Source organism: Chiroxiphia lanceolata, chromosome 8, assembly GCF_009829145.1.
Source record: "Chiroxiphia lanceolata isolate bChiLan1 chromosome 8, bChiLan1.pri, whole genome shotgun sequence".
In the NCBI taxonomy this organism is placed as follows: Eukaryota; Metazoa; Chordata; class Aves; order Passeriformes; family Pipridae; genus Chiroxiphia; species Chiroxiphia lanceolata.
The window spans coordinates 22,526,664-22,553,535 of NC_045644.1; the positions used below are offsets into that span (position 1 = coordinate 22,526,664).

At 41.0% G+C, this 26,872-nt stretch overlaps 1 protein-coding gene across 3 annotated transcripts; it reads right to left on the minus strand.

The window, feature by feature from the left end:
• Window positions 1-1,075: 1,075 nt before the first annotated feature.
• Window positions 1,076-25,111, minus strand: DUPD1 (dual specificity phosphatase and pro isomerase domain containing 1). Of its 3 annotated transcripts, XM_032695501.1 has the most exons (5): window positions 24,930-25,111; window positions 18,309-18,438; window positions 17,876-18,089; window positions 7,974-8,194; window positions 1,076-3,023 (listed from the first exon to the last, which is right to left on the minus strand). In XM_032695501.1, exons 3-5 carry the CDS (start codon window positions 18,058-18,060, stop codon window positions 2,776-2,778), a joined length of 654 nt encoding a protein of 217 aa, XP_032551392.1. In that variant the 5' UTR covers window positions 18,061-18,089; window positions 18,309-18,438; window positions 24,930-25,111; the 3' UTR covers window positions 1,076-2,775. The 3 variants fall into 3 exon arrangements, with proteins under 3 accessions (XP_032551392.1, XP_032551391.1, XP_032551390.1); XM_032695500.1 differs by lacking the exon at window positions 18,309-18,438; XM_032695499.1 differs by lacking the exons at window positions 18,309-18,438; window positions 24,930-25,111 and adding an exon at window positions 18,824-18,926.
• Window positions 25,112-26,872: the final 1,761 nt, after the last annotated feature.

The window sequence follows — 26,872 nt, forward strand, 5'->3', positions numbered from 1 at the left end:
AATATGTTTGCTTCAGAGCTGTTTAATGGGCATGGCTGTACCAGCTGAGTCCTTCAGGCAAGACCTGGTTCTAGGGAAGATATTTACTTGTCTTTGAAGCAGAACATACTTCATCTGGAAGCTGCCAAAAAGGCAGTACTGAAAGCTGCACTCTGGCCCTTTAGTGAAGACAGGAATGGTGAGTGTTGTTGCACTCAGGCTACCTGATCCCCTCGCAGTTTTTTACTAACTTATAACCCGTTTTTTACTAACTTTGTAAGAATCTCTGTGATATAAACAGAAACGATGAGCTACTAAACATACTAATCTTTCATATTAGATCACTGTCAATATCTTTCAGTTTTATAAGCTGGTAATTTATCCATCAGGCAGGCTGGTTGATGGAAACAAACTACATTTATATCCAGCATGGTAACTACAAAGAATGGCCCTGGCTGTAGAGCTGAGAGTGATCAATTATGCATGTAAATCAACAAATCCTCTTTCAGTTACAGCAGTCATCAAGCTATATGGCAGGATACATGTAATTTGACTGAGGGAAATCCTGGTGGATATTTGTTATCTTTTGGTATATCATTTGGTACAGAATTCCTGTCTGTAAAGCTAATGAGAAGAAACACTCTGCTGCCATGGAGGTGAGAGTGTTCAGCTTTCACCATCAACCTAAATGAAAGAGCAGGGCCATGCATCTGAAAGAAGATTTATCTAACGCAAGGCTGGGAGAACTGTTCCATGTTTGAGTTTGTGAATTAAACTGCAGTAGACACTAAGGTGGTCTAAAAAGTTACATTTGAATGTCTGTGGAAGTAGATGGAAAGAGTTGAGGGACCTCATCCGAAAATATTTTTACTCTAACCCCATACTGTGAGTGCTTATTTATTTTTGAAGTGTTAGATTACTTCAAGTTCCCTATTTTTTTCTAGGTTTTTTTTCTGGGTGTTCCCCCCCCCACAGTCGAAGTGTAGAGATACTTAATTTGCTGAAAGTCCCAGAGTTTGTGTGTCTCTATCATGAATGTTTTTCACGTTATGATGTCTCATTTGTTTTTTAGCAGTAGTTAATTGCAGTCTGAGAATTTAAAGATAAGGTATTTATTATGCAGATAAATACAAATGATAAATCAAAAGCATTGTATTATGGGTGTCTGCAGCCTTGGCTACAGTTAGTGTTTAGAGATGAATGATTTCCTGGGTTTTGGGCCCCAAAAAGATGTGAAGGAATAGGAAAGTCTTCGCACTAGAGATGGCTAGCCTGTGAAGAGCTGTTAACATATATAAAAATGGTATAAAGTTGTGCTCAACTCTGGTTTGTAGCATATCCTCACAGTTCTCAGTGTTGCATTTGTGCCCTGTATTCTTCTTTTTTAAGTATATGAGACTTCTAGACTTTATACTGCACCGAAGTTGCAAGGTCTTGTATCAGGTGGTAAAGACCAAGAGAACTTTTCTGTCTGCTTGATGGCCAAGTCATTCTTTGCAGGCACTGAGGCAGCAAATAGCTCTTACCTGATACATTGAAATAGGCAAAATTCTGGTGGAGAGGGTGATGACTTGAGCTTTTAGCAGATACAGGAAAGGTAAACATGGCTTAATTGTGATCCTCCTGTAAAGTACATTTTAAAAATGTCAAATGCTGCTGGGGTGGCAAAACTCTCATTTGTGTCAAAACACAGTTTGATAATTTATGTTGAGTAGGGTAAATGGAGTAAGGTTAGGCAGAAAAGTAGGTCTGGTGTCCCTATTAGTGTATTTGTACCGCTTCTGCCAACAAGTGATATTATTAACAAATGCAACTATATAGGAGCATAATGACCTATTCAGGTGACTAAAGCTGAAATAGGAGGAAACATGTGGTAGTGATAAATATAAACAGTGTCTGGAAGCACAGCAGCAGCTTTTTCCAGGGTAGTCAGGTCACTGATATTTTTTAAAGGCTTCATTGGTGTCTCATACCTTTTCTAAAACCTCATTAGAACTGGTTATAATCCCTAGTTATTTAGGGGCTATATTAGGGCTCCACATGTTCAGCACTGAACTTCCTCATAACAATGTAAAGGCACTTCTTTATGTATAGAACCTTATAAAATCTAGGTAATTGAAGGATTTAGGACAAGTTAATCAAGTTAAAACTGAAACTTCTAAAATGTCATGTGTATGTATCTCCTTAAATTGTTGTCTGTTGTAGCTGCTTATGCATCTGACCTTGTCAAGGGTGTTGCTTTGTTTCTAGTTCACATGGTGTGCTGCAAAGTACATCGTGAAGGCTGAGTAGTTGATCCTCGTGTGGAGACTCTTTAAACACTATGCTGCCATAGATTATTGCTCTGAAAGAAGACATGGAGATGGCAGGAAACAACACAAAAAGGCAAACTCCTGTGAAATCCTTCAGGACTCTGGACTAAACATTTTTTTTTTTCTTGCAAAATTTCCTCAGGAGTGCCTAACTGCACTTGTTTAAAGGCAGTGTCCTGGGTTAGGATCAGGATTTTGGGGGTACTCAGCTAGAGGAGAGTTTTAAGTTTTTATGCTGTAAAAGCACAGAGAGAGAAATGTATTTGTTGATATAACAAAGAATTCTGCTAAGGCTGGAACTTTCTAAGACGATGAGTTTTAAATTTGGCCTCCCTTCTTTCTCATCTTGACAGCGTTTGAAATGACTTTGTTTTTTTCCAGCAAATACCAAATGATCCTTGTGACTGTGTAATTAACTACACCTTCCCCTCCCCTCCTTCTATGGAGTTTCTTTTCCAGTAGCACAGCCCTGCCAGGAGCAATACTAGATGGTGGTGCTGTTCTGCTCGCCGTCAGGTGGTAGGCTGTTTTTGCTGTTCCTCCTCTGCAGTGCCAGCGCTATGTCCAGTTCTCTCAGCTGCTTCAAGAAGCCCCGGTTTGGCAAGATGCACCGGTGTCTTGACACTTGCTCAATGGCATCCACCACTGTCATGTTCTTGTAAATCATCAGGTAAGCCAAGACCAGTGTGGCTGAGCGGCTGCGACCCATGGCACAGTGAACCAGAACCTTGTCTGTGGGAACAAAGAGAAGTGATGCAGAGGTGACACTGGGTGAGGTGACTTCTTTGACAGTGAAGGTTTCTGTAGTGCCCCTGCTCTGTTTGATGGTTTGAATACCCTTACCAGCAATTTGTAAGGCCTGTCTTTTCACATGTGGGGAATCTGAGGCTGTAAACCTTACTGTAGTAACTGAACAGCATCTACAGTAGAGATGATCCATTTAATTTTAAACCAAGTATCTTTTTATTTGTGAACAAAGCTTACAGAGAAGGTCTAGGGGCTACAACCTTGCATTAACTAACATAGCAAGCTCTACTGCAGCCCAGTCTTACATGCCTCACAAACAGTGTGCATGTAATTCTGAGTTTGGGAATAATGAACAAAGCACAAGGGTGTGGGAGGATTTGGTATGCTGTCATACCCTCCTTCCATGAGGATAAATGGGATGCATGTGGGGTGCCTTTCTCAGTTCTACTTAGCTAGACACAAAGTAACCAAACTTGATTTTGTTTTGTTGTTCTGACAGTGATGTGCTTTGAGATCTAGATTGCATCACTTTATGCCCATTTTTGAGGGCAGAGGATAAGAAAGGCCATAGGCATATAACCACGGGGTGGAAAGAAACCACCTCTTACACTGTAGAAATGCTTCTGCAGAAATCTCTGGCTAGTCACCCTGTTGTGTTTAGTGAAAGTAATATTTCACCACCACCACCCACCACTCATCTCTCTGAGTGTTCTAATATGATCATCTCCTTGCAGTAGGAGCCTGTCTTGTATCCTGTGAATGCAGTGTCTTTGCCAGTAGTTTTCATCTCTGGATAAATGTGGCTTGAGATTTAGATTTAGCTTTGTGACATTGCCTGGTTTAACTCAAGGCTTCCAGAGGCAGAGAGTCCTTGGCTTTGGGTACTAGCAAGGTGGTAAGTCAAAGTGGAAACCTCCATGTTTGCAGTCTGTGGGATGTGGAGAAAGAAAACAGTAAGTGGTTAAGGTCTGATTGACAGGTTTTGAAACACTTCAAAAGATTTCCAAAAATGATTCAAAGCCCTTGAGGGGGTCTCACAAAGGGTTGAACTGCTGAAGGAAGTAGATCTGGAGCATTCTCTTTAACACCCTGCTAAGCAATTGCCACAGGAGAAAAAAAAACCAGAACAACCACTATCAGGGCCAATAATAGTTTATCTTTGTGAGCTGTGCCTAGTGAGAAGTGCTGGGTGCAAAGCCATGACTCCTGCCGATTAACTCCTTTACTTCCAGGCACAAGAGGATGTCTTGGCACAAGCAGCATTGCTGTGTAATGGATGCATCAAGAACTGCCAACACTAGAGGATTAATGGTTACAGTCTGCATCCTAATCCCAGCAGATAGTCTTAGAGGCATCTTGGCAAAATTCCAGTCCTTTTGATAACTAAAAGTGCCTCTTCCTCTCCTGGAAAATTATAATCCATTTTATTATTACTGCAAATATTTAAAATGGATGAAAACTCATTTGTTCAACCCTTCACTGCTTCTCTTTAGAGCTTCCCACCTTGTAAATGGGTTGCTGTTGAGGTGATAAAATGCATGATAGGACAAGGAATGCTTTACTTTGTGTGGGTGGCAAATGCAGGGGATCTGGGAGAAAACGTGGGTTTATATTGTTAACAAAGGCAAAAAAGGGCTGTATAATTTTCTGAAGTGTCTGCTGGTTTGAAGAGAAGCCTATTGTTTGCTGCGTGTGAATAGTCAAGATCTGACTGCCTGTTACAGCAAAACACTGGTACTCTTCTGCAGAGCCACATCCCTTCTGTCCTGTTTTGTAGTTTCTTTCATTCTAGTGCAAAGACCACTCTGAACTTTCTTTCCTCAGAAAGGAGTCTGCTTTTGCAGATCCTGACTACTTATATCCTTCAAGGAGTGCCTGAATATCCAGTATCAGTGCACAGAGGTAGAGGTCTGCTGAGTGGTGACAGGTCACTATTTTGTTCACTTGACTTGGATTTGTCTTTCTTGAAAATTTCTCTCTTGATGCAGCAAAGATGGAGCCATGAATATTGAGGTGTCTTTGGTCAAATGCCTGGGGTCTTTGTCTCATATGTTTCTTCTCACTTTGTTTTTTTTGTCTGTCTTTAATGTATTTTTCCTGTGACATTTTCACATGGAGTGAAAATGCCATTCCCTTCTACATCTTAAGGAACTAAAATTGCAAAGGAATAAGTACTAAATCTGTAGCATAATAGGGAACCTAAAAACCTCTTAAAATAATGTCTTCCTTTCATGTTAGTGGGGCCTCACTGATAAAAATTTTAATCTGTCCTATGGTCTGAATTGCATGTTTTGGGAAAGCTTTATGCCCAACTGAATGACAGCATGCATAATTGTGAACCATTACAGTTTGCCTGTAAAACTTATAACTGTTCTTAAGTCTATCAGCCCATGCTTAAACTCTGCAAATACTCCTCTGATCAAGGAATTTTTTACCATCATAAAGATCTTGAATGTTAAGTCAGAATTACTGCATTAGGACTGTTTTGGCAGCATCCAAATTGCCAAGCTTTCTGGTCTGTTGCAGAAAGAGCCTTCTTCATTTGAATGACAACTTGTTTCAATAACATTGGCTGTTGAGCACCTTCCCAGCAAAAATAATTTTATGCAGACATCAATTAATTTGATCGCTTGGCTGGCTGAAGGTCACACACCAAACAGTGTAATACAACTGAAGTAAAAAAAACATAGATCATTAATACATACATTCTGGTCACGTAAGTTGAAACTTATGCCTTTCCCCCCTTTTCCCTCTCTACATTTGCTCAGTTCTAGTACAAAGCAGCAAAGCAGTGTAATGTTGTTACTGGTCAGAAGTATTTAACACTACATGCTGAAATCCCACGTCATTACCACTGGAGATAAGTGCTTGGTTACTTAGTATAATATCCTGCTTAGGAATCTGGATGCTCTGTCAGTCAGGAAGGTGCACACAAATAGCCTGTTCATCAGGCACTTGAAATGCAAAACACCTTTCTACACTACATGTGCATCCACAGATTGTGCAATTATGTTCTTGGAGGAGAGCAGTAGTTTCCTCTACTCTTTTCTCTCTGAGAGGCATCAGTCCACTCTTCAGTCTAGCTTCTGGAGTCATTCTGTTCTGTAAATGTTTATTGGAAAGCCATTGTCACGCTTTTAAACCTCAGTGTCTCCCTGGGCCATGCATAGTGTCTTTATGCAGGTCTTTGGCTGGGATAAGATGTGCATACATGTAGTGTGCTTTTCCCTCGTGATAAAGTTAAGAGCTTCCTCTTTTTCTTCATGAGTATTACGGTAGTTCTTTATTTTATTGGTCTCCATCAGAATAGATCTTAGCTGTCTATCTTGTTTAAAAACCCTGTGAATGTGGCAGGCACTGCACAGCTACAGAAATTATTGCAGTTGGTAGTATCTACTTTTTTTGTTTTGTAGTTCATTCAGTCATTTTTGGATTTGGTTTCATGTTTCAGTGCTGGACTGGTGCTTGATACTGTCTCAGAACTTCCTGGACTTTGATGTGATTTTGAAACAAAAAGGTTAATACTTCCCCCCACCATGTCATCCTTTCCTGCCTCAATATTTATTGGAATGCAAGGGTTTTTTCCTAGCCTTTGCTGCTTCCCTTGTGCTTGTTTCTCTACCTCAGTACAGCAGACAAAGGTCTTACAGGAACAGGAGGGTGGTGGGAATGAGAAAGTCTGCATTTCTTATTCCAGCTACTCCAGTCTGATTCTGACCTCTGGCCTCCAGCCAAGGCTAGACACGGGTGAGTGTTAGTTATCCACTCCTTTCCAAAGGCAGTGCTTCAGACGTACTTTTTGAAATGCCGGGTACATTTCTTCACAAGCAAGTAAGCTCCTGGAGCAGTTTCTCTTGCTATTAGGACTTTGATTTTTAAAACTGATCTGCTTTCAAGATTTTCTCCAGAACAAGGGAAGGGACTGTTGCCGTGGACTGTACTTGCTGAAAGGGTAGAATTGTAAAGGCCTGGCTGGCTATTGGAAGCAAGTCAGGTAGTAGCTGGCTACAGCTGAGCTAAACAGGCAAGAACAGAAGCCGACACAAGGCTAGAAACTTGATATCTGACCCTCTGATATTAAGGTCTCCATATGTCAGCAGGAAAGTCTTAAGTTTCTCAACTGGTTTCTGGTAAAATATCCTGTAGAGATTTATTTTTTTTTAACAAGTATGAGGGGGGGAAGGAGTGGGAGTAATATTGAAAGTCAGTATGAGGCCTAGCTGTAGCACTTCACATCAGTGTAAAGCTTTCTGATAGAACGCTGCTGGAGATCAGCAAGTAATGAATTGTAGTAATCATGCTGAGAAATTACAAAGACTTTAATGAAATGTTTCTAGATTACTGCTGTCAGAGCTGCTTTGGTTCCCTGCTGCTTGGAAGATGGCGGAGAGTTAAATGTTATAGGTTGGGGTAGATCTGATGGTCAGGTAGGAAGGGTGGTTTCTATGTTTATAGCGTGAATCTAATGCTGTAGAGCATGAAGCTGTGGAGTGACAGCATGGAATCTCTGGGAGCACTTGTGTCCTACTCCCACTGCTATGCAACTAATATTCATTAAACCTATGTTAATAAGGATAATTTGAAGAAAAAACAGCTAATTTGTGGCACCCATGCAATATCCAGTTGTCTCTGATGTGTTTATGACGGAGTCAAAACAACAACAAAAAATCTCTATCAGACAGGACACCTTGATTCAAGCTGTGATGAGGACTTTTATCGAAGTGCTTGGTAAGGGGCTCTTGGGCTAGTATTAGTGAGAAAGGTCCTAATTACATCACTACCTTGTCTTAAGCTGGTTCCCTACTATTAGCTTTATATTTTCTGTTAACCTGTATTGGACTTGTTTCGTTCCTACAAGGTTAAATGCTGTGGAACTATGCTTTTAATCGGAGCAAATGTTGAACTGTTTTTAACCATTTTCAGCACCCTCCTTACTTCTTTCATCCTGAAGCGCATTATCAATGAATTTAGAAGATGAATAAAAGAACTGGCTGAGGTTGAAAGTGGGGAGATCATCTGCTTCCACTCCATGGTACTCCACAGCCATGTTGTGATAATACTCTGGTCCTGTATCCACGTTCCGCTGACCATGGGCCGCGTTGAGGATGTGGGTGAATCCCTCCTTCTCCAGGCTGTAGCGATCTAATGCAGTTTTTCTGTTAAAACAAGAACTGTCATGTAAGTCAAGAAGCTTCTTATTCATCAAGCTAGAAAATAAACTTAAGAAATCCTCTGATTTGGCATATTCTAAATGTTAATGATGATGCTGTAACAATGCATCATTTACCATTTTTAAGGATCTTAAGATACTGCCATTTGGAGTGAATAATCTTTCTGGAGTTCATAACTATATCTCCCAGGTCCTTAGAGCATGTTGAAAATTAATTTATTTTCCTGTTGCCTTTGTAATGTAGGCAGTACTGCCTTCTATCCATCTTTTACAAGAAGAAACCTGAGCTAGAAAAAGAAATAGAATTAATTATTTAAAGTCATAAAAGCAAATCAAGTGGCAGAACTTGAAACAGCACCCACGAATGCTGTTTTCCCCTTCTGTCCCATCAACTGGTATTGCAGAACTAATAAAAAAGTCAGTAATATGTGAGTAGTAAAATCATCTGGGATTCAAAAAGAAGCTCTTCTTCCCCAAAAGAAGTTACTGTTTCTCCATTTCTTTAAAAAATAAATAAACAAAATGTTAAAAAACCCACCCTTCTGTGAACATTTTACTGTTATGTTTGGTCAAACCAGAGGTCTAAAGCAAAAAGAACTAGATATGGAGATTGGATATTAGCTTTCAGAGGAAGCTGAAAGTCATATATTAGTAGTTTAGCCAAATGTTCTCATATGTTCTTGTCCTCTCTTTCCTTGGACAAGGGAAGTCAGATAGGAGAGGAAATCCTAGATTTTTGTATGCTCAATACCCATACTAAGTGCTTGCCAGAAGGATGAAATTCCTCAAAAAATACAGAGTTTGTGGACAGGCATGTAAAACTTTTTCTGTTCCATTACAGAAAGCTTTTAGTTTTGAGAAGTTTTGTTCTGAAAAAGCTGTCAAGTTTCATTAGTGCCTAGGAAAACTATTAAGCTTTTTACAAAAAAAAAAAAAAATGCATAGGCTTTATTCCGTTAATATATTTTCCCATAAGTACTGAATGATGTGCAACAGCTTTTTCCAACCAAAAGTACCTTTCTCCAGGAATGTTTCCTCAACATTTCCATGTGTAAATGCAGCTGCTGTCACATAGGATATTGTGCTGGGCTACCTGTTGTTTCATAATTCTAGCCACGATAGCCCAGAATAGCTTGAAAGTCACTGCCTTTCCAGCTTCTAAGTCAAAAACCCTCTTTGAGCAGTTAAGGACCTAGTGATTAGAACATTTAATGGGTATGCATACTGAAGGTTTTACCTGTGCTTGCTCTTATGTAAATTAAGCTCATGATAATTGGCTGTTCTGAGTAGACATGCAGAAATTCCTTTCCTTACTGGTCAGGAATTATAATGTCTTGACATTAATTGTATTTTTGTTAGGAAATAATTTCATAAGTCACCTATAAAATCATGGAAAAAGTAAATAGCTCCAGTTAATGTGGTGATGCCTACATAATAAGCTCAGTAGACTCTGGAGGACAGAGAAGCAGCAGCATCTTGCTGCCAGTGCTGTGCCTTGTCACCTTCACCTCATGTTAAATAATGTGCCTACTCCTTCCCCTTGTATTGGGTTATGGACAGTATTTAAAATTAAATGTCCAAGTTAAATGTCCTGGCTAAAGAGTAGTGAATAACTACTACTCTTTATTTTGATGTATCTGCTTTCAAGTCAAGTTTTGTTTTGTCTCCCTGGTGCTGAAATATGTTCTTCATTCACCAGACTTGACCCAAAGCATGTATCCAACAAACTGTGTAGGGCTGATGGCTTCAGGTCAGACATCTGTGCTCAACTAGAACTCCTGCAAGTGGAGACCTACATGCTGAGTAGCAAGTAGGACTGCAGAGTAGCTAGGATCAGTAGAAAAACGAAGTTTTTGATGGACTGTAAGTACTACCAGGCTTTGGCTTCTGCAGGCATTGCTCAGGCTAATAAATAGCATTTCAATTAAAATAGCATTTCAATTCAAGTTTTTCTGAACAAGGACATTGTCAAACAGTAGGTTGCATGACAATCATTAACATTTGACACTTGTATTTATATGAAATCAAATTTTCCTGTTTCCTTGATTGGAGATTACCTTTTGACACAGTGGGTGCAACTAATGCATTTATTTCTGACGGTCACACTTAATCGTGTTCCGTGTCTTAGGATCTCATTTTTCAGTGTTTGGTGGCCTCTGTTCCAATAGCTATTCAGAAAAAGAAGGGATACTGTCTTTCAGTAGCTTGCATAAGCAGTCATCTCAGCCTGGCCAAGCTCCTGAGAACTTCCCCTTCCACCTCCTTGTCTTGCCTGTAGCTGCGTTCTGTGAATTTGGGGCCCGTGATGAACTTAATGCTTCACCTTTTTATTTCATGAAAGGCAAGGCAGTTTGGTGTTTGTTTTGCACCACAAATGCATTAACTGTTCTTTTGCCCTTGACCTGCTGGAGTTTAGGAATATACACATTGTATATACACTCTGTTATTTCCCTCTGTTTCCCATGACTTGGAGTAGAAATGGAATCCAAAGCAGCAGTGAATCAACCTTGAATGCTGTTGCAAAAAACCTGTTATAAATGCTCAAATGTAACTAAGTCAACTTCTCTGAAATAACTTTTTTTTTTTAAAGCAAATTGACAGTGTACCAAGGAAGTAGTTAGGAGGTTTTCTACTCCTCTGTCTTTGACACTGAAGAATTTATGCTGTTCTCAATGCTTGGGATAGGCTGATTTTAAAATGTCATCTACTTTTTAATTTTGCTTGATATGCAAACTGATTCAGCAATACCCTTTAGACTGAATGGAACCTTGCCCAATGGAATTGTTTTATTTATGATATAGATAGGCATTTTCTTCTTTCTACTGACATTGCTAATCTGAAAAACTTCAAGAAAATGAATGCTCAGTGTTGAACACTCAAATCTGTTAAGTTCTGCACATTTTCACTGGAATAGCTATCACTCAAACTGTGTGTAGGTGTTGTAGAACCTGTTAGTTGAACAAAGACCTAAAATACTTGCCCTGTGTATGTGGAGCAGGGTCAGTATGGACCCTGTGACTCTGTGGCTAGTGCATCTGCAGGCTGAGCTATTGCGTGCAATCCATGAAGAGGATGTCAGGCACCTTCCTTACAGAAGATATCCTGGACAATTTTTTCTATGAAAAGGTTTTCCTAAGGTTTCTAACATATAATGTTGTGTAGACATATGAAGAAACAGTTGTTGTGTAATAGAAAATAGGGTTCATTGGATACTGCAAGAGGTGCTTGCCTTGGGCTTTAGAATCTGCATCTTTTGAAGAAAGCTGAAGTGACACTTAGTCTTTTTGAAGAGCAGAAATGTTTAGTTTCAAACCTAATACGGAGATTAGAAAGCACTTTATACTCTTTCTTCTTCCTCACCATGCCCCCAGTCTTGCACTGGATAATCATATTTTCATAGAAGATCTCGCTACTGTTCTTTGAGAATTTTTCCTCTTTTTTTCTTTCTTTTCCTTGTAAAATCTGTCCCCAAAAACTAAGCAAAGAGCCCAGCTGGACTACCACTTTTCATACTGGGTCAGGTTTCTCTCCTTTTCAACTCCCATCAGCCATGTTTTCACTTTGTACTTTGATCTTAAATATTACCAGACAGAGATGTCCTGTGCTGAGACTCTGCCATAATATAGGCAGTTAAACTTGAGGTCGTTCTGGGTCTGCAATCTGTTGATTGCCAGTTAACAGAGAGCAAGAAGCAGTCTGTCAAGCCCTCATAGAGGGGACCTATGTGCCTGTAAATAGAAATGTTACTGTGCCCCTCTTGCTTGCGCTGAGTTTGGCCATTGGTGAGCTCTGGCTTTGTGTGAAGGACTGGCTTGCTTTCCAACCTCAGCTGAATCTGTAGTGTAGATGCCACTGTGAGAGCATCCCTCTATCTGCACACTGTAATCAGAGCCTACGGGGTTTTTGTGTTTCATCACATGTGATTGTTCTGGTTACACCCCAAGGAGAGGGGAATGCTTTTGGTCTTCCTTGCAGTTTTTACCATGCCTGAGCTATCAGTATTTTAGAGGAAAGGGAGGAATAAATCAAGCATAAATACTTGAAAATATCCAATTGGTGGAGGTTACTAATAGCTTAGGATCATTGAGGGGTATAAGATTCACACACTTTATTGAAGGATTTATAACTTTGTTTCTAATTCACTTTCAACTAGAAATGGCACAGATTTTTTTTTCTTGTACTTGGCTCACTACCAGAATGTAATAGTCAAGCTAACAATATTCTTCTTTTCCCCTCCTTGGGTGCTGCTGTTTCCTATTAAATTGCAATTAATACTTCCACTTTTGTGATTATGGTTGAATTTTAAGTAGCCATTTTAAAGAAGAGTTTGCTACAAACGCCAGTGTAGGTGAAGCCATAAGCATTTGACTGCTCTTACAATTGTTTTCCTTTTGTATATCTCCACCATCTGTGCTATTAGCACTTGATTTCCTTTTACATGGTGCAGCTGAGGTTTCCAGTATCTCTCTTGAATGTGTTCCTATGTAGGGAAGGTGAAGTGTGGCACTGGGAGATAACAGTGAAAATTTCAGTATAATTCAGTTTAGTAAGAGATGAACTGGGCAGATTGGTCCCATGTAAGAGCTCTTCAGTTTGGAGCACATAAACTTATGCTAAAAGTTAAGCATACCCAGAAGTCCTTTCCTCTGTGTTAAGCAAAAGCTCAGTGCTTTGCTGAATCAGACCCTGCATTTGCTGTGGGGCAGATGGACTCATAAACATGTTTTTAGAGTTCTGAGGTAAGGAGGAGTACTTTGATGTGGGAATGCCACCTAAATGGTGAAAATTTGAGATAAAATCAATTTTACATAGGGATATATTGATACTAACAAACTCACCAAGAGGGAAGACTGACCCAAACAAAAGTGTCATCCATTTTCAGATGGTTCTCAAAAGACTATTTACATCTCTTGGGTTGTGCAAGGGCAAGTAAAGGGCTTGTCCAAGGCTTTAACTGTGCCTGGTGTCAGTTTTAAGGCTAAGATTCATAGGATTAATAGCAAGTGTTGCAGCGAACTCTGCCTTCTTCTGGAAGCAACAGTGTAAGTAGTTATAACAGGAAAGAAATGCTTTCTTTCAGGTTGCTGTCTCCAGCGTACCAAATCCCTGCTCTCTCTTTCCAAAAATACTGTCATAGCAAGCTTTTGTCCCAGCTGCTTTCATCAGAAAGTTGCCCAAACCAATGGAGTTGGAAGGCAGAGAACAAGAACTTACAGACACTGCAGCCTGCACCTCCACATGAAGTATTAAGTATGTTAACAGCAACTAACAAAGGGAAGAGAAGGCGGCTCACGATGAAAACACAAGTGCACCTGAAGGAAGGGCAGTAATCCTCCAAAATACCCGATGAGGGTATGGGCAGAGCAACTCCTTCCACAGGTAAGTCAGCACCTTACAGCTGGTACTTACACCAGCACCTTACAGCTGGTCAACCAGATGAGTGGTATGCTTATAAACTTTATGTAGAGCCAAGCCTCTTAATCTTCATGCAAAGGTTGTGCAATGCAATGATGTTTCAGTATAGACTGTTAAAGCCACAGATTGTCGTGACCCAGATTGACAAAACACAGGGAAATCTGAGGCAACATGTTACTAGGAGAGGAATTGTCTCTCTCAAACTTTTCCATTTTCTTAAACGTTGAAGGAAGGCTCGATGCAGGATGATAATTTACCAGATGGTCAGTGTCAGAAAGAAGCTTCCTCAATATAGGCAATATTGACACTTTCTGAAGAAAATCTGGCAGTTCTCCCTCCTGAGGAGAGATGTTGAGAATTTCCAATAATACTGACCCACTTTTCTTTGGTAACTCCAGCACTAAGGGAGTCTAGAGATAGCACAGCATTGTATCCCCTTTTCCTTCCGAGGTGTTGCTCCGTTTCTGTGGATACCTCCTGTTCAGTGTGAATTAGAAGAATTTTTAGGTACCACTGAAAATACTGAACAGGATCTTCAGAATATGTGGTAGAGAAAGATTTAGTACTTCATTTTCCTAAAGCCCAAAATGGTGGATGTAGTTTTTGTAAGTGATACAACCTAGATACAGGAAATAGCTTTCTGCAAAGGCTCCAGGCACATGTGTTGTAGTTAGTCAGTTCCTGGTCTTGACTTCAGTCACTCATCAAGTGTTAGAAATCACCTACAGACAGAGATGTTTTGTGGGAAAGTGTTACTTGTCTTGGAAACCATTGGAGCTTTGAGGTTTATGGTCCAGTGTTACAGATCTGATTTTCTGGATTGTTAAACTGCTGTTACAATTGGCAGATTCTCATACTAACAGAGTTGAAACTATGTCCTCAAGAGTGTTGTTATAATCTAAATCTGCATACACTTCTCTCTTTATATGATTAATACTGGTGTAGATGCTAGGGGTTGATAATGCTAAATGGTAGGAGGTAACTGTTTTCTACCCTGAGCGAGTACACTCTGCTTCCTTCTAGGTTAATGCAAATTGTCTTTCTACTTAGTCACTTGGAAAAAGCCATACTGTACTGTTTTTCTGCAGAAGGGTAAGAGGACAGAATGAATTTTAGCTAAGCATGTATTTAGTGTTTCGTTATTTATCTTAATTATCATGCACTCCAGTTTGTAGTTTTGAATTACTTGTGTGTCTTGTTAAACCTTTCCTGTATTTGTTCTCAAAACCATGAGTCTGGGACAAGCACAGACCTTGAAGTGCAACCTCAGTTCAGCTGCATATGCAGAAAATTATTTTTCATACTTGTAGAGAATTAGACTCCAGAAGACTTCTTTTCCTCTGGGAATAGTTTGAGAACACAGGAAGAACTGAAACTGTGATCAGACCTTAAATCCTAATGAGATCTAGTGGACAGTTAAGAGGAAAACAAATTCTTGGGGGGCCTTTTCAACTGAAAGACAAGTTTTGAACTTCAGAAATGTGGAACCCTTAACATCATCTCAGGTAATAAGGCCATCACTGAAGAGCTGCAAGAAGAAACTACAAGATGTGTAACTGGCAGAGATTTTCCAGGTGATTGGGGTGGAACAAGCAACTTTGGGATTAGACAGTAAAACTGCCTGTGGAAGTAAGCAGGTGACCAGTGAAAGAAAGAAGCAAGACAAAGCTGCTTTCTGTCCCTTTAGAAGGCTTCTAGATGTGAGGAGGATACATGCAAGCACTAATCCTGGTAACAGTTGAATCAAATCTTGGCAAAGTGTTTTATTCCTATCACTGGGCTGTCTCATACAAGTTCCAGTGTCTGGTCTTTAAAAGTCCTTGGAACTTGCTGGAGGAAAATTTCAATTGGAGCTGAACACAGCATGTTATATTTTGAGGCTTTGATTATTCTGGGTCTGACAGGCTCATGGAGATTTCATTGCCTCTGGGCAACATCTGCAGCAAAGCCTTGTAACAAAAGGATTGAGTGGCCTCACAGGGCTCCCTGATAGCCTGTATTGCATTAAAAGGAAGACGTGGTTACTAGTCAGGGTAATTAATTAGCATTTCCATAAGCAGTCACAAGTCCTGTTAACCTTGTGAATGCAGGAGGCAGGAATAAAGCACAGATGTGAAGGCTCTGAAGATAAACTTTGCATGCGTGTTCCCTTGATTTTGTTGATGAGTTCCACTAAATTCTTTCAAGATCAACCTTAATTTAGCATGGCTAAAGATGCAAATGCACCCAACATCTGTTAGTGTCTCCATGGCAGCTCTTTGGCCACCAGTGCTATAGTTAGGTCTTAAAATAAAACAATACAAAAAACCCTGCCACACTGAAGGGGTAAGCTGTTGGTCAGAAGTAAGATGTGGAACTGGCTGAGGAAAGATATGGAAGTCCCTGGACTTTGCCTGCTTCAAATCAAATTTTAGTTATGGTAATGAAAGGCTGCATCCTTCCTGCAGACCAGTTCTTGTCTCAGATTTCCTCCCATGTCAAGTTTGTCCTTACCTGGCTGACAATAGTCATTGTGTTTTAGGGAGTCGCATTTTCTGGTGAAGTTTTATTTCTGTTCAGGCCCCACCTGCTCCTCACTTGTTTTTCCTTCTCCATTGATTTTCTCATTCTTTTATCTTGTCATGTGTGGGACCTGTTTCCCCTTGGAGCACCACTGTTTTTCCTCCTGATGTAAAACCAGTCCCCTGCAGAAGTATGCTGCCCAGCCTAAGTGAGTGTAGCTCCAAGTACCTCTCAAGAAGCCTGTGTTTGTGTTCCTCTTGTTAGTTTATGCAAAGTGCCGGGTGTGTGCTATATCCAGAGTAGCACCTCCTAGCATTTACTGAATTGCAAGGTGTAACAAGCTGCTGCTACAGGAATGATTGCAGGAAAGGCTCAGTGACTGGTGTCCTGGGCTTAGAAACTGACTGCTTGTCTTGTTAAATCCCTTTGCTCAGAGGGCACAGCTATAGCTTCATCACAGAGATAAGAGGGAAATTCTTTTAACAGCTTCATTCAGAATAATTCTGCTGGTGATTCTGAACAAGAAAGTAGGAAATAAGTGCCAGAAGAGGCTGTTCTTTACAGTGAATTTTGAGTTAGAAATATCTGAAAGAGGGGCAGGGTAGGATGTGGAAAGGAAAACTAGACCTCCTTTCCTTGTGTTCATTTGGCCAGGCTGTTCCCATGGCTTAATTGTTTTATCCCACACCACACGCACACACTCCCACCCCCACATCTAAAAGTGGGAGCCCTGGCTTGGTCCAAGCCCAGAACTCTTGTGTCTTTCTGTTGCCTCTGGCGCCACAGAAGTAATTGGTGGATGATATTAGGAGTCTTGTAACTCTCAAAGCTGTATATCTTTCCTCTTTTATAAGCTGGCAACAGATGAATTTTAGAACCTTTTAAAAAATTATTGAGAATTTTGGAGCCAGTGGGGCTCCTACTTGTGCCTTTCAGTGATGGTGTAAAATAAATGTCAAGTTAGTGCAGAGTGTAGAGGAAAGTGGGAGTTGGACCGATAATGCCTAAGGGGTAAGGAAAGCTCTCTTGCTCTGCTCAGGGTTTGGGTTGGAGGATTTTCTGATGGCATGTCTCCCTGCTGCAGCAGTCATCTCTGCTTGTTGGAATAGGCTGTTTCTAGTTTAGTCCTGTGCTCGACAGAACTAAGTCTGTTTTGTGGGGTTTTTTCCACATCACATTTGGTCTGATCAGTGAGACACATCTCTGCAGCTTTGCCTTCCGCAGGGTTCTGTTTTTTTTAATCTCTTGAGCAATTTGGAAATGCACAGTGTTCCATGTACATAAGCACAAGCTTGGAAATTCAGAAATACCACTACAGGGTGAACTGTCTCTTTTGTCACTTTTCAAGAATTACATTTTAGGCCTAAACTAACCTAAGGTGTGGTCCAACACATCTAGGCCATGCTAACTGTGGAACGACTTTCATTCAGAGGTGAATGACAAATCACTCCTTGACATGAACCATTTAAAAATAGATCACAATGAGCTTCAACTTTTGCAGCCTACAGTGGTGCCACAACCGGTCCTGTTACTCTGCCTTTAACAGCAGACCCAGCCACACATAACCTGTACTTCTTTGTAGCAGCAGCAGACACTGTGTACTTGTAACAGTAAGGGCCATGCAGGCTCTGATTGCTCTGTTGAACTCTGGCATCTGTCAGTAGTTCAAAACACCTTGCTCTGTTGGTGAGCTGTGCTTACTACAGCATAGTCATCTCCTACGAGGAGCAGATGTACTGTGTGCACTTACTCATCTCCTATGTAGAGGTTGGGCCAGACTTCATTGACGTGAGTGTACTTTGGGCATCCCTTCCAGAGGAGTCGCTCCAGTTCAAATGCCCCTGGCGTACAGTAGTCCTCTTCAGGATCTACTTTGATTGCTGTGTATGCGTTTTTCTTCGCAGCATTCCAACTTCCTGATGACATTTTATCCATGGAGCAGTGCTCTTGGGATGTGCAAGAAACTGGAATGCAACCAAAGCAGATCATTAACCTGAGGAAGCATAAAACAAGTGACTTCTGCTCCAGCTGTGGGACACTGGGAACAGCACTGCCCAGGTGTGACTGGGCTGCACGTTGTGTGAGATGGATGACCTGCTCTGTGGCAATCACAGACTGGCACCCGGAGTTCTGCCCCCCCCCCCCCCCAACTAATCAAGGAATATGTTGTTGGAGAAGCTCACCAGCAATTGGAACAAAAGCCAAAGGTTTGTGACTACTGAAGTTCAGTCTCCACTGGGAATTTGCTTCCTGGAAAATCCACTGGTAAGGATTTGATAGGCCTAACAGCTAGGGTCTAGAGCACCTGGGGAACTGAGTGGAGGGAATTTGATTATTTATTTAGTCATTAATTAAGAATTTTCTAAAGCCTTATCCTTTATGTGACTTTCAGCAATGCAGGAAGATGAAATGTGTATTCAGGTGAATGTTGGTTATATCTGTTCTACTCTCTTCTACTCTTCTGTTTCCTATATTGCCAGCTGAAAACTTTCCTGTCATCTCTGTCTGTGTGTGGGCTCTGTCTTGTTTTTCCTACTGGGACTCCCTGATGTCTCAGGGGAGCAGTTGGTCATGTCTCTTATTCTCTTGAAGGGACAGGTTGAACCTTGGGGTTCTGTAGGAGACTCCTAATAAGAGATGTGGAGTTGGGCTTGATCTTACGGAGTGAGGAAGTACAGCCTGCCAAAAATCCACCTACCTCGCAGGCAACAAATCCTGTAGTGGCTCCCAAAATTTTTTTGTGTTGGCTGTTTGTGTCCTTTTAATTCCAAAAATCTGGTTAATGCCTTCATGCAGCTATTGTAGAGTTCTCCTGAAAGCAGGATGACCATATTTCACTGACATCCCATGTACCCATGGGGTTTGTTAGTTCAGTTTGGGCTCTTTTGTGCTTGTCATGTTCTGTTTCTCTGCAAAACTTGAAAAAGCCAAATGATTCCTGTTTTCCTACTCCAAAGCTGTGCAAGATTGTGGAGTCACTTTTTGTTTGGCAAAGTGTACACCTTTGTTCAAAAATTGGCTTGCTTTCACTGGCAAGGGGATCTGTGGTTTAGACAAGCTTCCTAAAACATGATGATGATGTTTAGCTAAGTGGTCCTCTGTTGAGATTTGTAAAGGGCTCTGAGAATTCCAACTTCTAGCAAACTTACCTTGGGCTTTGTCTTGTGTGCCTGTGGTGTAGCATCAAATCCCATCTCTCTGCCCCATCAGCCATGCCCCAGGACAGCCTTTTCCCTTACCATTCCAGAATTATGCTAATTCTACATGCAGACTTATTATTTTCTGTAGATAATGTTAGACTATCAGAGATACAAATCTAATACAGTCTGACTTTGGGAGTGATTAGGCTGTTATCTAGAACTTGATAAGAACTGCTATTTGTCTACTGAGGAATTACCTTAACTGAGAGGCTGTTGCTTTGATGCTGAAGGACTGACTACTTTTATTCATGGCTCCATGAAATGGGAGAGGAGGAAAGGAAGGGAAGAAGAGAAAACAGTGTAATCAGTAGTCACAGTTGGTTGCCACAGTGTATTGATTTGTTACACCTTGGAACAGGGCGATTACATCTGCAGATGATCGTTTGTGGTACTGTAACACCAGCGCAGTTTGAAGCTTGGGTAGCACTCTGAAAAGTTAGACCACTGCTGAGAAATACTTGTTTCTGTCTGTCCTGGGAAGCCATATGCTCCCTGAACTTTCAAGTACGCTGTGTTCTTTTATGCCTTGCCAATGTTATCTGCTGCGGGGATTTTTAAATTAAGTTAGAGCACAGGAAAACATCAGTTGAAATTCCTCTAATAAAACATGTATTTCAGATTTGACTCTAGACTAAGTAAGAAGTAACAGAGTTTAAATAACAGGAGGGGAAAGGGACTGGTTTGCTATTTGAACTCTGGCATTAGTTGCCATGAAACATTTGGTTGTGGCAGAAGGACAGAAGGGCTTGTGTTTTTCCGGGAATCAAAGATGTCTAACTTCATATCTTAGTGGTTATTCTATGTACACCAAACAGAGCTGAGAGAAGACTATTCCCTAGGCCAGCCCTCTAAGAAAAAGAAGTGAAAAGTAGACTGGATTTTTTTGGGGTGGGTATTCTTAATGCTGTTGTGGGTATAAGGGACGACTGTTCAGCGTGAGCCCAGGCAGAGAAGGCTCAGATTTCTGTTGCAGACCTCTGGGGCAGGGAGACCATCCCTTGCAGAGTGTTCACCCATTGCAGTCAGATGGGAGACAGATTGCAGGGTTACCTCTGCACAGGCTTGTTGGAGCAGGCTCCCACCCCCTGTGGTGCTTCATTTGGGCTAAAATACTTTGCATTATAGATGAGTTAGTGCAGACTGAATGATGTACCAGTGCAGCTTCCCTGTACCAGCTTGGTACCAGGAGTTCCCTTCCAGTGAGGCAGGGCAATCTGTAGCTCATCCCACTCTTTCCCTGTGCCCAAGCCACAGCTTCTCTCCTGCCCTGCTGGGCAATGCCAGGGCCAGGCCGTGTGAGCTGCTGAGACCTTCCTGTTCCCACCCTGTGGTGCTGGTCAGGAGCCACGGGCTGGGTCCACCTCAGTGGGGCCCTGCAGATGCTCAAGCCTGTGAGATTTCACCTGCTGAGCCCGACATCCTGCGGGTTCTGCCGCTCAATCCAGCGTGTGCAGGGAACGCTGAGCTGCCAGCGCTGTCATGGGCTTAAGTGTATTATCAGAACAAGGATGATAAAAATTCAGTCATCTGCATTTTTATACCCTAATTTTTCTCTTCATAAATAAGACCAAAGTGCATGTTATCTAATAAATTTTATTTGTTAATCACTTGGATGGCTGAAATATTTCTCCCCCTTGGGTTATATGTATATAAATGAAAATATTGTTAGTGATTTCACAAAATGGTAATTCAGAATAATGGAGAGTTAATCCTCTTTTCATTAGTGAGCCACTTCAGGACATACTCTGTGGCAAATTACACTGCATTTTAAGTCGTTCTCAAGTGCTGTGCACTAGGAAAAAAACCCATAAAACTAGTTTTGCATTGATAGAAGTAATTGTGTGGCTAATTTGGATAAGCAGCATGCATTAGGCACAGCAAAGGAATCTCTTCTTTATGTTCACTATCCACTCTACAGCTGCCAGATGGAATTTCTTATACAGCTCTTTAGCTTTTTTTATTTTATTTTTAACAAAACAGGGAGGGAGGAAAGAAAGTGCAAGGGGGGGGGGGGGGAAGGAAAATCTGCCAGTCTATCTGCTGTTTAATTCAGAGCATGAACACAGTCTAGTGTCTGAAGCAGTAATATGGCAGTGAAAGATTTCCCTTCTGCACCATGTTTGGAGTCTCTTAAACTATTCAAATTAACCCAAAATTTCCAGTTAAGCCCTGTGAAGTCACAGAATGTAGTGCCCACTTTCAAATTTGTTCAACAGGAGAGATGTGCAACCCCACCACAAAATTTGTAGGGAGTTACTTAATGCTTTTAGGAATGACAGTAATGAGCTCTACAGTTTGGTAATTCCACAGATGGGGGAGAAAAACTGAGCTTCATGTCTAGAGGTGAATGTCAGAGCTTCAGTGATGGTGTGTACATTTCTAATGCTGGTTTTCCACATGTAGTGGAAGTTTCTGAGTACTTTGAGACTGAAAGCTATAAGTCATTATAGCTACCTAACTAACAAAATACTGTGTTTCTTAATATCTTTGGCTCAACGTGCTATGCAAGCCCTAGTGCTGTGTATAAAGATGCCAAACAATTCGGCAAGATTTATGACTGGGAGTTAAGATCCAAGTCAGCTGTAGAGACTTAAAAAGAGAAGAAAAAAAGCAGACATGCACAGACAAGGATTGCATTTGCCCTTTTCCTCTGCAAGGGCCTAAATACCGTCTCCCGTTCTTTTCTGCACCCCTCCCTGACCCAGGGGGTTTCTCCATCACTGCTGTTGTCCCAAGCATATGTACTCTGGCCACCAACTTGTGGCTCTATTTGTGTGCCTGAAGCTACTGATCTTCAATGAGGTCAGAGCCCAGTGGCATTGGTAAAAAATATGCAATGATAGAGACTGAACAAGTAAAAAGTTGGAGGAAAAATGGAGACAGAGGACAGTTTTCCTCGCTCTTCCCTTCAGATGTATGAGCTGTTCTATCTTGCCTGGCATAGGGGCATAGAGCTTCCTTGACTTAATGCCCACTTCAGTCCATATTTATATAGCAGAATAGTTGAAATTCTTTGCCACCCAGGTTTCCTGCTATTGGAAGTTCTCCCAGCCCATATGACATCAATCACCTGTGCTAGTGGGGCTTTTGATGCTGGCTTTATTAAATTTAATTTGGTGTGCATAAGTGTACCAGGCTTAGTTTTGTAGTCACAATTATCTAAAAGCTACTTCTCCTTGAAAATACCAGCAATGACAAATTTATCTGGTTTAGCTGGGTAGTGAAGGTTTTCAGCATTTAGGAAACACCTAAATATATAACCTGTTTGTAAATGTGGAGGCAGATTTGAATCTAATTCCTGTTTTGATGCTTTCAGATTTTGCTTCCTACCTCTTTCCTCATGTCAGCTCTGAGAAAGGAGTGGAGTGAGGTATCTCTGGGAGTTTTTTTCCAAGATGCCAAGGGAGGGGAAGAAAATAATGAAAGCAGACTATCTGTCAGCTCTGAGCCTTTCATGAAGAGTCTACAGAAGTAATGACATATCCATTAGACTTTACACCTGCATCAGTGCAGGGGGAGATAAACATGGTGCCCTTGAAATTAATCGGTGGTTTGACCCTCAAGTCCAGGGCCCGAAATAGTTCATCTACTGCCATGAATGCTGAATTTGACAGAAGAACAAAAAAGTGGGAAAAACAACTCCGTAATTTTGATTGAGAAATTATTTTTGAGCTTGAAGAGCTTGTTACTAAGAATTGATTCCCATTTTTTCTGATGTTGCATGGAGAGCTGACTTATTTGAATGTTTTTATTTATCAGGTAGAATTCAACACCACTGAAATTGAAGGACGTCTATTTTCCAGCTACTCAAAACCGAGACCTTCTTGCCTTCCAGACAACTGCAAAAATAATGTTTTTATTTTTATTTACTTCCTCCTTTCAGTTCAACCTTAGATAAGACCTTCATGGAGATACAGTGCCTGTAACAAGTGTGTACAAGAGGGAAATACCTGAGAGAAGATAAGGATGGAGAATACCAGTTCTTCTATACTTTCAAAAAAATATGAAAAAGGCTTGAATCTAGTTTGTAATCCATCTCTAGGTAAGCACTTGCACAGTGCTGAAGGCAGACAGAAATCAGATCTAATGACTGAGGGTCTTCAGAAATAGTGAAGGAGGATCTTCACTGAGCAAGTTCTTGAATTTTTAGGAAATGTTCTGTTCTTCCATTTCCAGCCCACGTGCCAGACACATACCTCCCTTCAGGGTGAAAAAGTGCCTACCCTTTTTGAGTATGACTAAGCAGAGGACTGTTTTATAAACTGGAAAGTTCTTGCAGAAGCCAATGCACATGCTGTCTGGAGTGCAGTGTTTGCACTTCGGAGGAGGGTAAACAGTGCTTTGGTTTCTAAGCTTTTTGTGACTCAAAGTACATCAGTTGAGCTGAGAGCTGGTCAGCTGCAGTAACATAGGCTTGCTTTGTCGGATGATTTAACTAAATGAATTTAAAATGGTGCTCCCTTATATGCCATGCCTGTGATGTTTTGCTTAAGATTCCAAAGGCTGGCAGCAGCCATGGAGAGAGCTGTGTGCTTTCCTGTGTAACCTTACACTTGCTGAACCCCAAGGTACTGCAAAGGTTCCTTGGGTGCATTTTTGACTTGTTGTTTTTGGTTATTTCTGCCCCCCCCCCCCCCCCCCCCTTTCCTTATATGAGGATGAAAATATTAATCTTTTCCAAATACTTCTTGGGACAGAGGAGAAGTCCTTCAAAAAATTTTTTTCTCTAAAAGAATTAAGCGAATTCCAAAACTGGAATTCCCCAGGTACCTGCAGTATACTTAGCCAAAGAATAACAGTCCTGTGTTCCGTCTTCCTGTTCTAGTCTTCACCAAAATTCATTTACTTCAGTTCCTTTGTTTTACCCCTGCATTCTTGTGCTTAAAGCATTCAAGGACTGTAAAATAGTTCATCCAATGCATTTGTCTTTAAACAGCTTAAAACCAGAAGAATCATAGCCTCTGTGCAATTATTTCTCAGACCCTCCTGCTGTGAATATTCAAAACTAACCAGTTATTTCAATGAATGTCTAAGCCACTGATGACTTAAAAAACTTATTTTTGCCCTCATTCTTTATTGTTGACTGGACTGGTTAATTTAAAACAGATTACGCTGAGATTTCATTAAATATTGTGAGAATGCCCAAAGAAACTTAAGACACACCATCATTTGAGAGAATTGCAATTCAATTGGAAAAGTTAGACTTGACTGGAAGATGGAGTAATTATTGAAGAATAGGCAAAATATTCTGGGACAGATGTTACAAATCTTAAATTGCATTTTTATTCCTAACTTTTAAATTGTAATTATCTCTAAAATAAATACCCTTTTGACATCTAATTATCTAATTTTTAAAGTGATTCCTGTAACATGACAAATTTGGTTTTCTAAAATTATAAATTATACCTTCAGAACCTTTTTAATAGCTTTAACTACAGAACCTGTAATAGCTTTAAACTTTTTTTTTTCTCTGCAACAAGTTTATGAAATTAATAGTTACCTTGCAAAGCTCTCAATCCTCTCCCTGGTTTACTAAACTAGGTTATAAAAGGAAGAAAAGGAGCACAAGAAGTACAGCAGAAAATGTATATTGCTTAGTCTTACCTTTAAGCTTAGGTGGGTGCTGTAGGTAAGCAGATCCTGTGAAGTGCAGCAGAACGACAAAAGAAACCTTACTAACTTTGCAACTAGAGTCTATTTTTAGAGGAGGATTTGCTGACTCTGACCTTGAGTGCTACCCCCTCCAAATGACGATCTTTATATCTGCTGGTAAAACTATTCCCTGATGTGACCTGAAACATTAGACCTGGCAATTTAGTTACCTAGTCTTGGTATGACTAAGATAATATGATGCCTACATGTTGACTGTAATAAAACAAAACTCATCTTTTATCTTGTCCCCTTGTCAAGCCTGATGCTATGTTTACTGCTGCACGTGGGTGAGGAGCATTGCTCTGCTGTTTCCTGTCATGCTGTGCACAAGTGGTTTGGCACTGGCACAAAAATGGGCAACAGGGAAGGTGGCATCCTGACAAGGCCCTTGGTGCACTACCAGAAAGCCATCTTCCCCTACCTACTGTCTTGGTTTTCTTCAGTGCCAACACTCCTGATATCCATCTGACTTGTGAAATGCCTTTCTCTGCTGAGAAAGCAATGTGGTGCTCAGCCTTACTCAGTTCTGGTGACAAGAGCATAGCTTGCCAAAAAGAGGTGGAGGTACACTCTCCAACCTTTGAAAATTTCTCTACTTCCCTAAAGAGGTTCCATGAAAAGCTCCATGCCTTCCTATTGAAGAAAGCCTAAAACTTTCTCTGGTAAGTCACAGCCAGATTCAGCAAAGATCAAATCTGGGTTCCTTGGTGTCAGAGTCACACCTCTTCCACTCCAGCACTTTGTTCATTGAAGGAGTGATGACTTTCCTGGCCTACAGGGCTGTTTGCTGGAGGGATTGGTGATCACATGCGAGCAGCTGGTACACAATATCCTCCACCTGGGCATTTGTTCTGCAGCAAACCCTGCCTCAGAGCTGCCAACTCAGTCAACAACATTAGGAGTAATGAGATTTTGGTGCTGTTGGAGCTAGGCTTGCAATGACATAAGATCCAGCTGTCACATGGGTATTGATATTTCTCAAGGGAAATTCTTCAGATCCATTGCCTTGTGCCTGGGAATGGGGAAAGGAGGCAAAGAGACCAGTCAGGGCAAGCATGTGATACTGAGAAGTAGCCCATTGGTCTCTGGACCTGCTTTCCTTCTGTTGAGATGACCATCCTGGAAGTGATCTCTCTGAGCAGACCTGCCTGAACTGCTTGCCTATCTTTCTGGCTCACAGTGCTCTCTATTCTCACCACGGTACCTGCAAAAAGCAGCCAACTGTTGATGAAAACCTACTGTGGAACTTTTTTCATTTCTTGCAAGAACAGAAACAGTCTTCTGTGCCTGACCAAAGTTTCAGGTTGCCCAAGTGTTTTTTACCAAAGCATCCAAGTCACACAGTAGGTGCCATTAATTTTCAGTGGGACACAAATTCCTGACCATATCAGTTATTTTTAACATTGCTTTGAATTCTTTCAATCACCTTTGTCATCCCCTGTCTGTTTAAAACATAAAAGTTCATCCCAGAAGGACCAGGGCCAGACTTGGTCGTGGCCTGTGGCTAATACTGCAGTACAGATGTGAAGTAATAACAAACAGTTTCAGTTCAAGTTCTGGGCATTAGATCTGCTGCTGTTTCATGCAAACAGCATCACTCTAGCCAAGTTTCTGTATTACGGAGCAGCCAAGCTCCTCCCTGCCAATTATTCAGATAGTTGCTCTTAAAATGAGAAAGAGCTTAGATGTTAGAAACCTGCTGTGCCTTCTAAGTTACCTTGTAAGGTTGTTGTGCAAATTAATTCTTTACTGATAACAGAGAAACTTTGTGGAGAAGGAGATACAGACCCCATATAATAGAAACTAGCACTGGTTGCTTTTTTATCCCTGCAGGTGACCCAGTATGGGGGAGTATGAGTAAGGTGATACAGCAGACCAGCAGTGCTGGTGAGAGG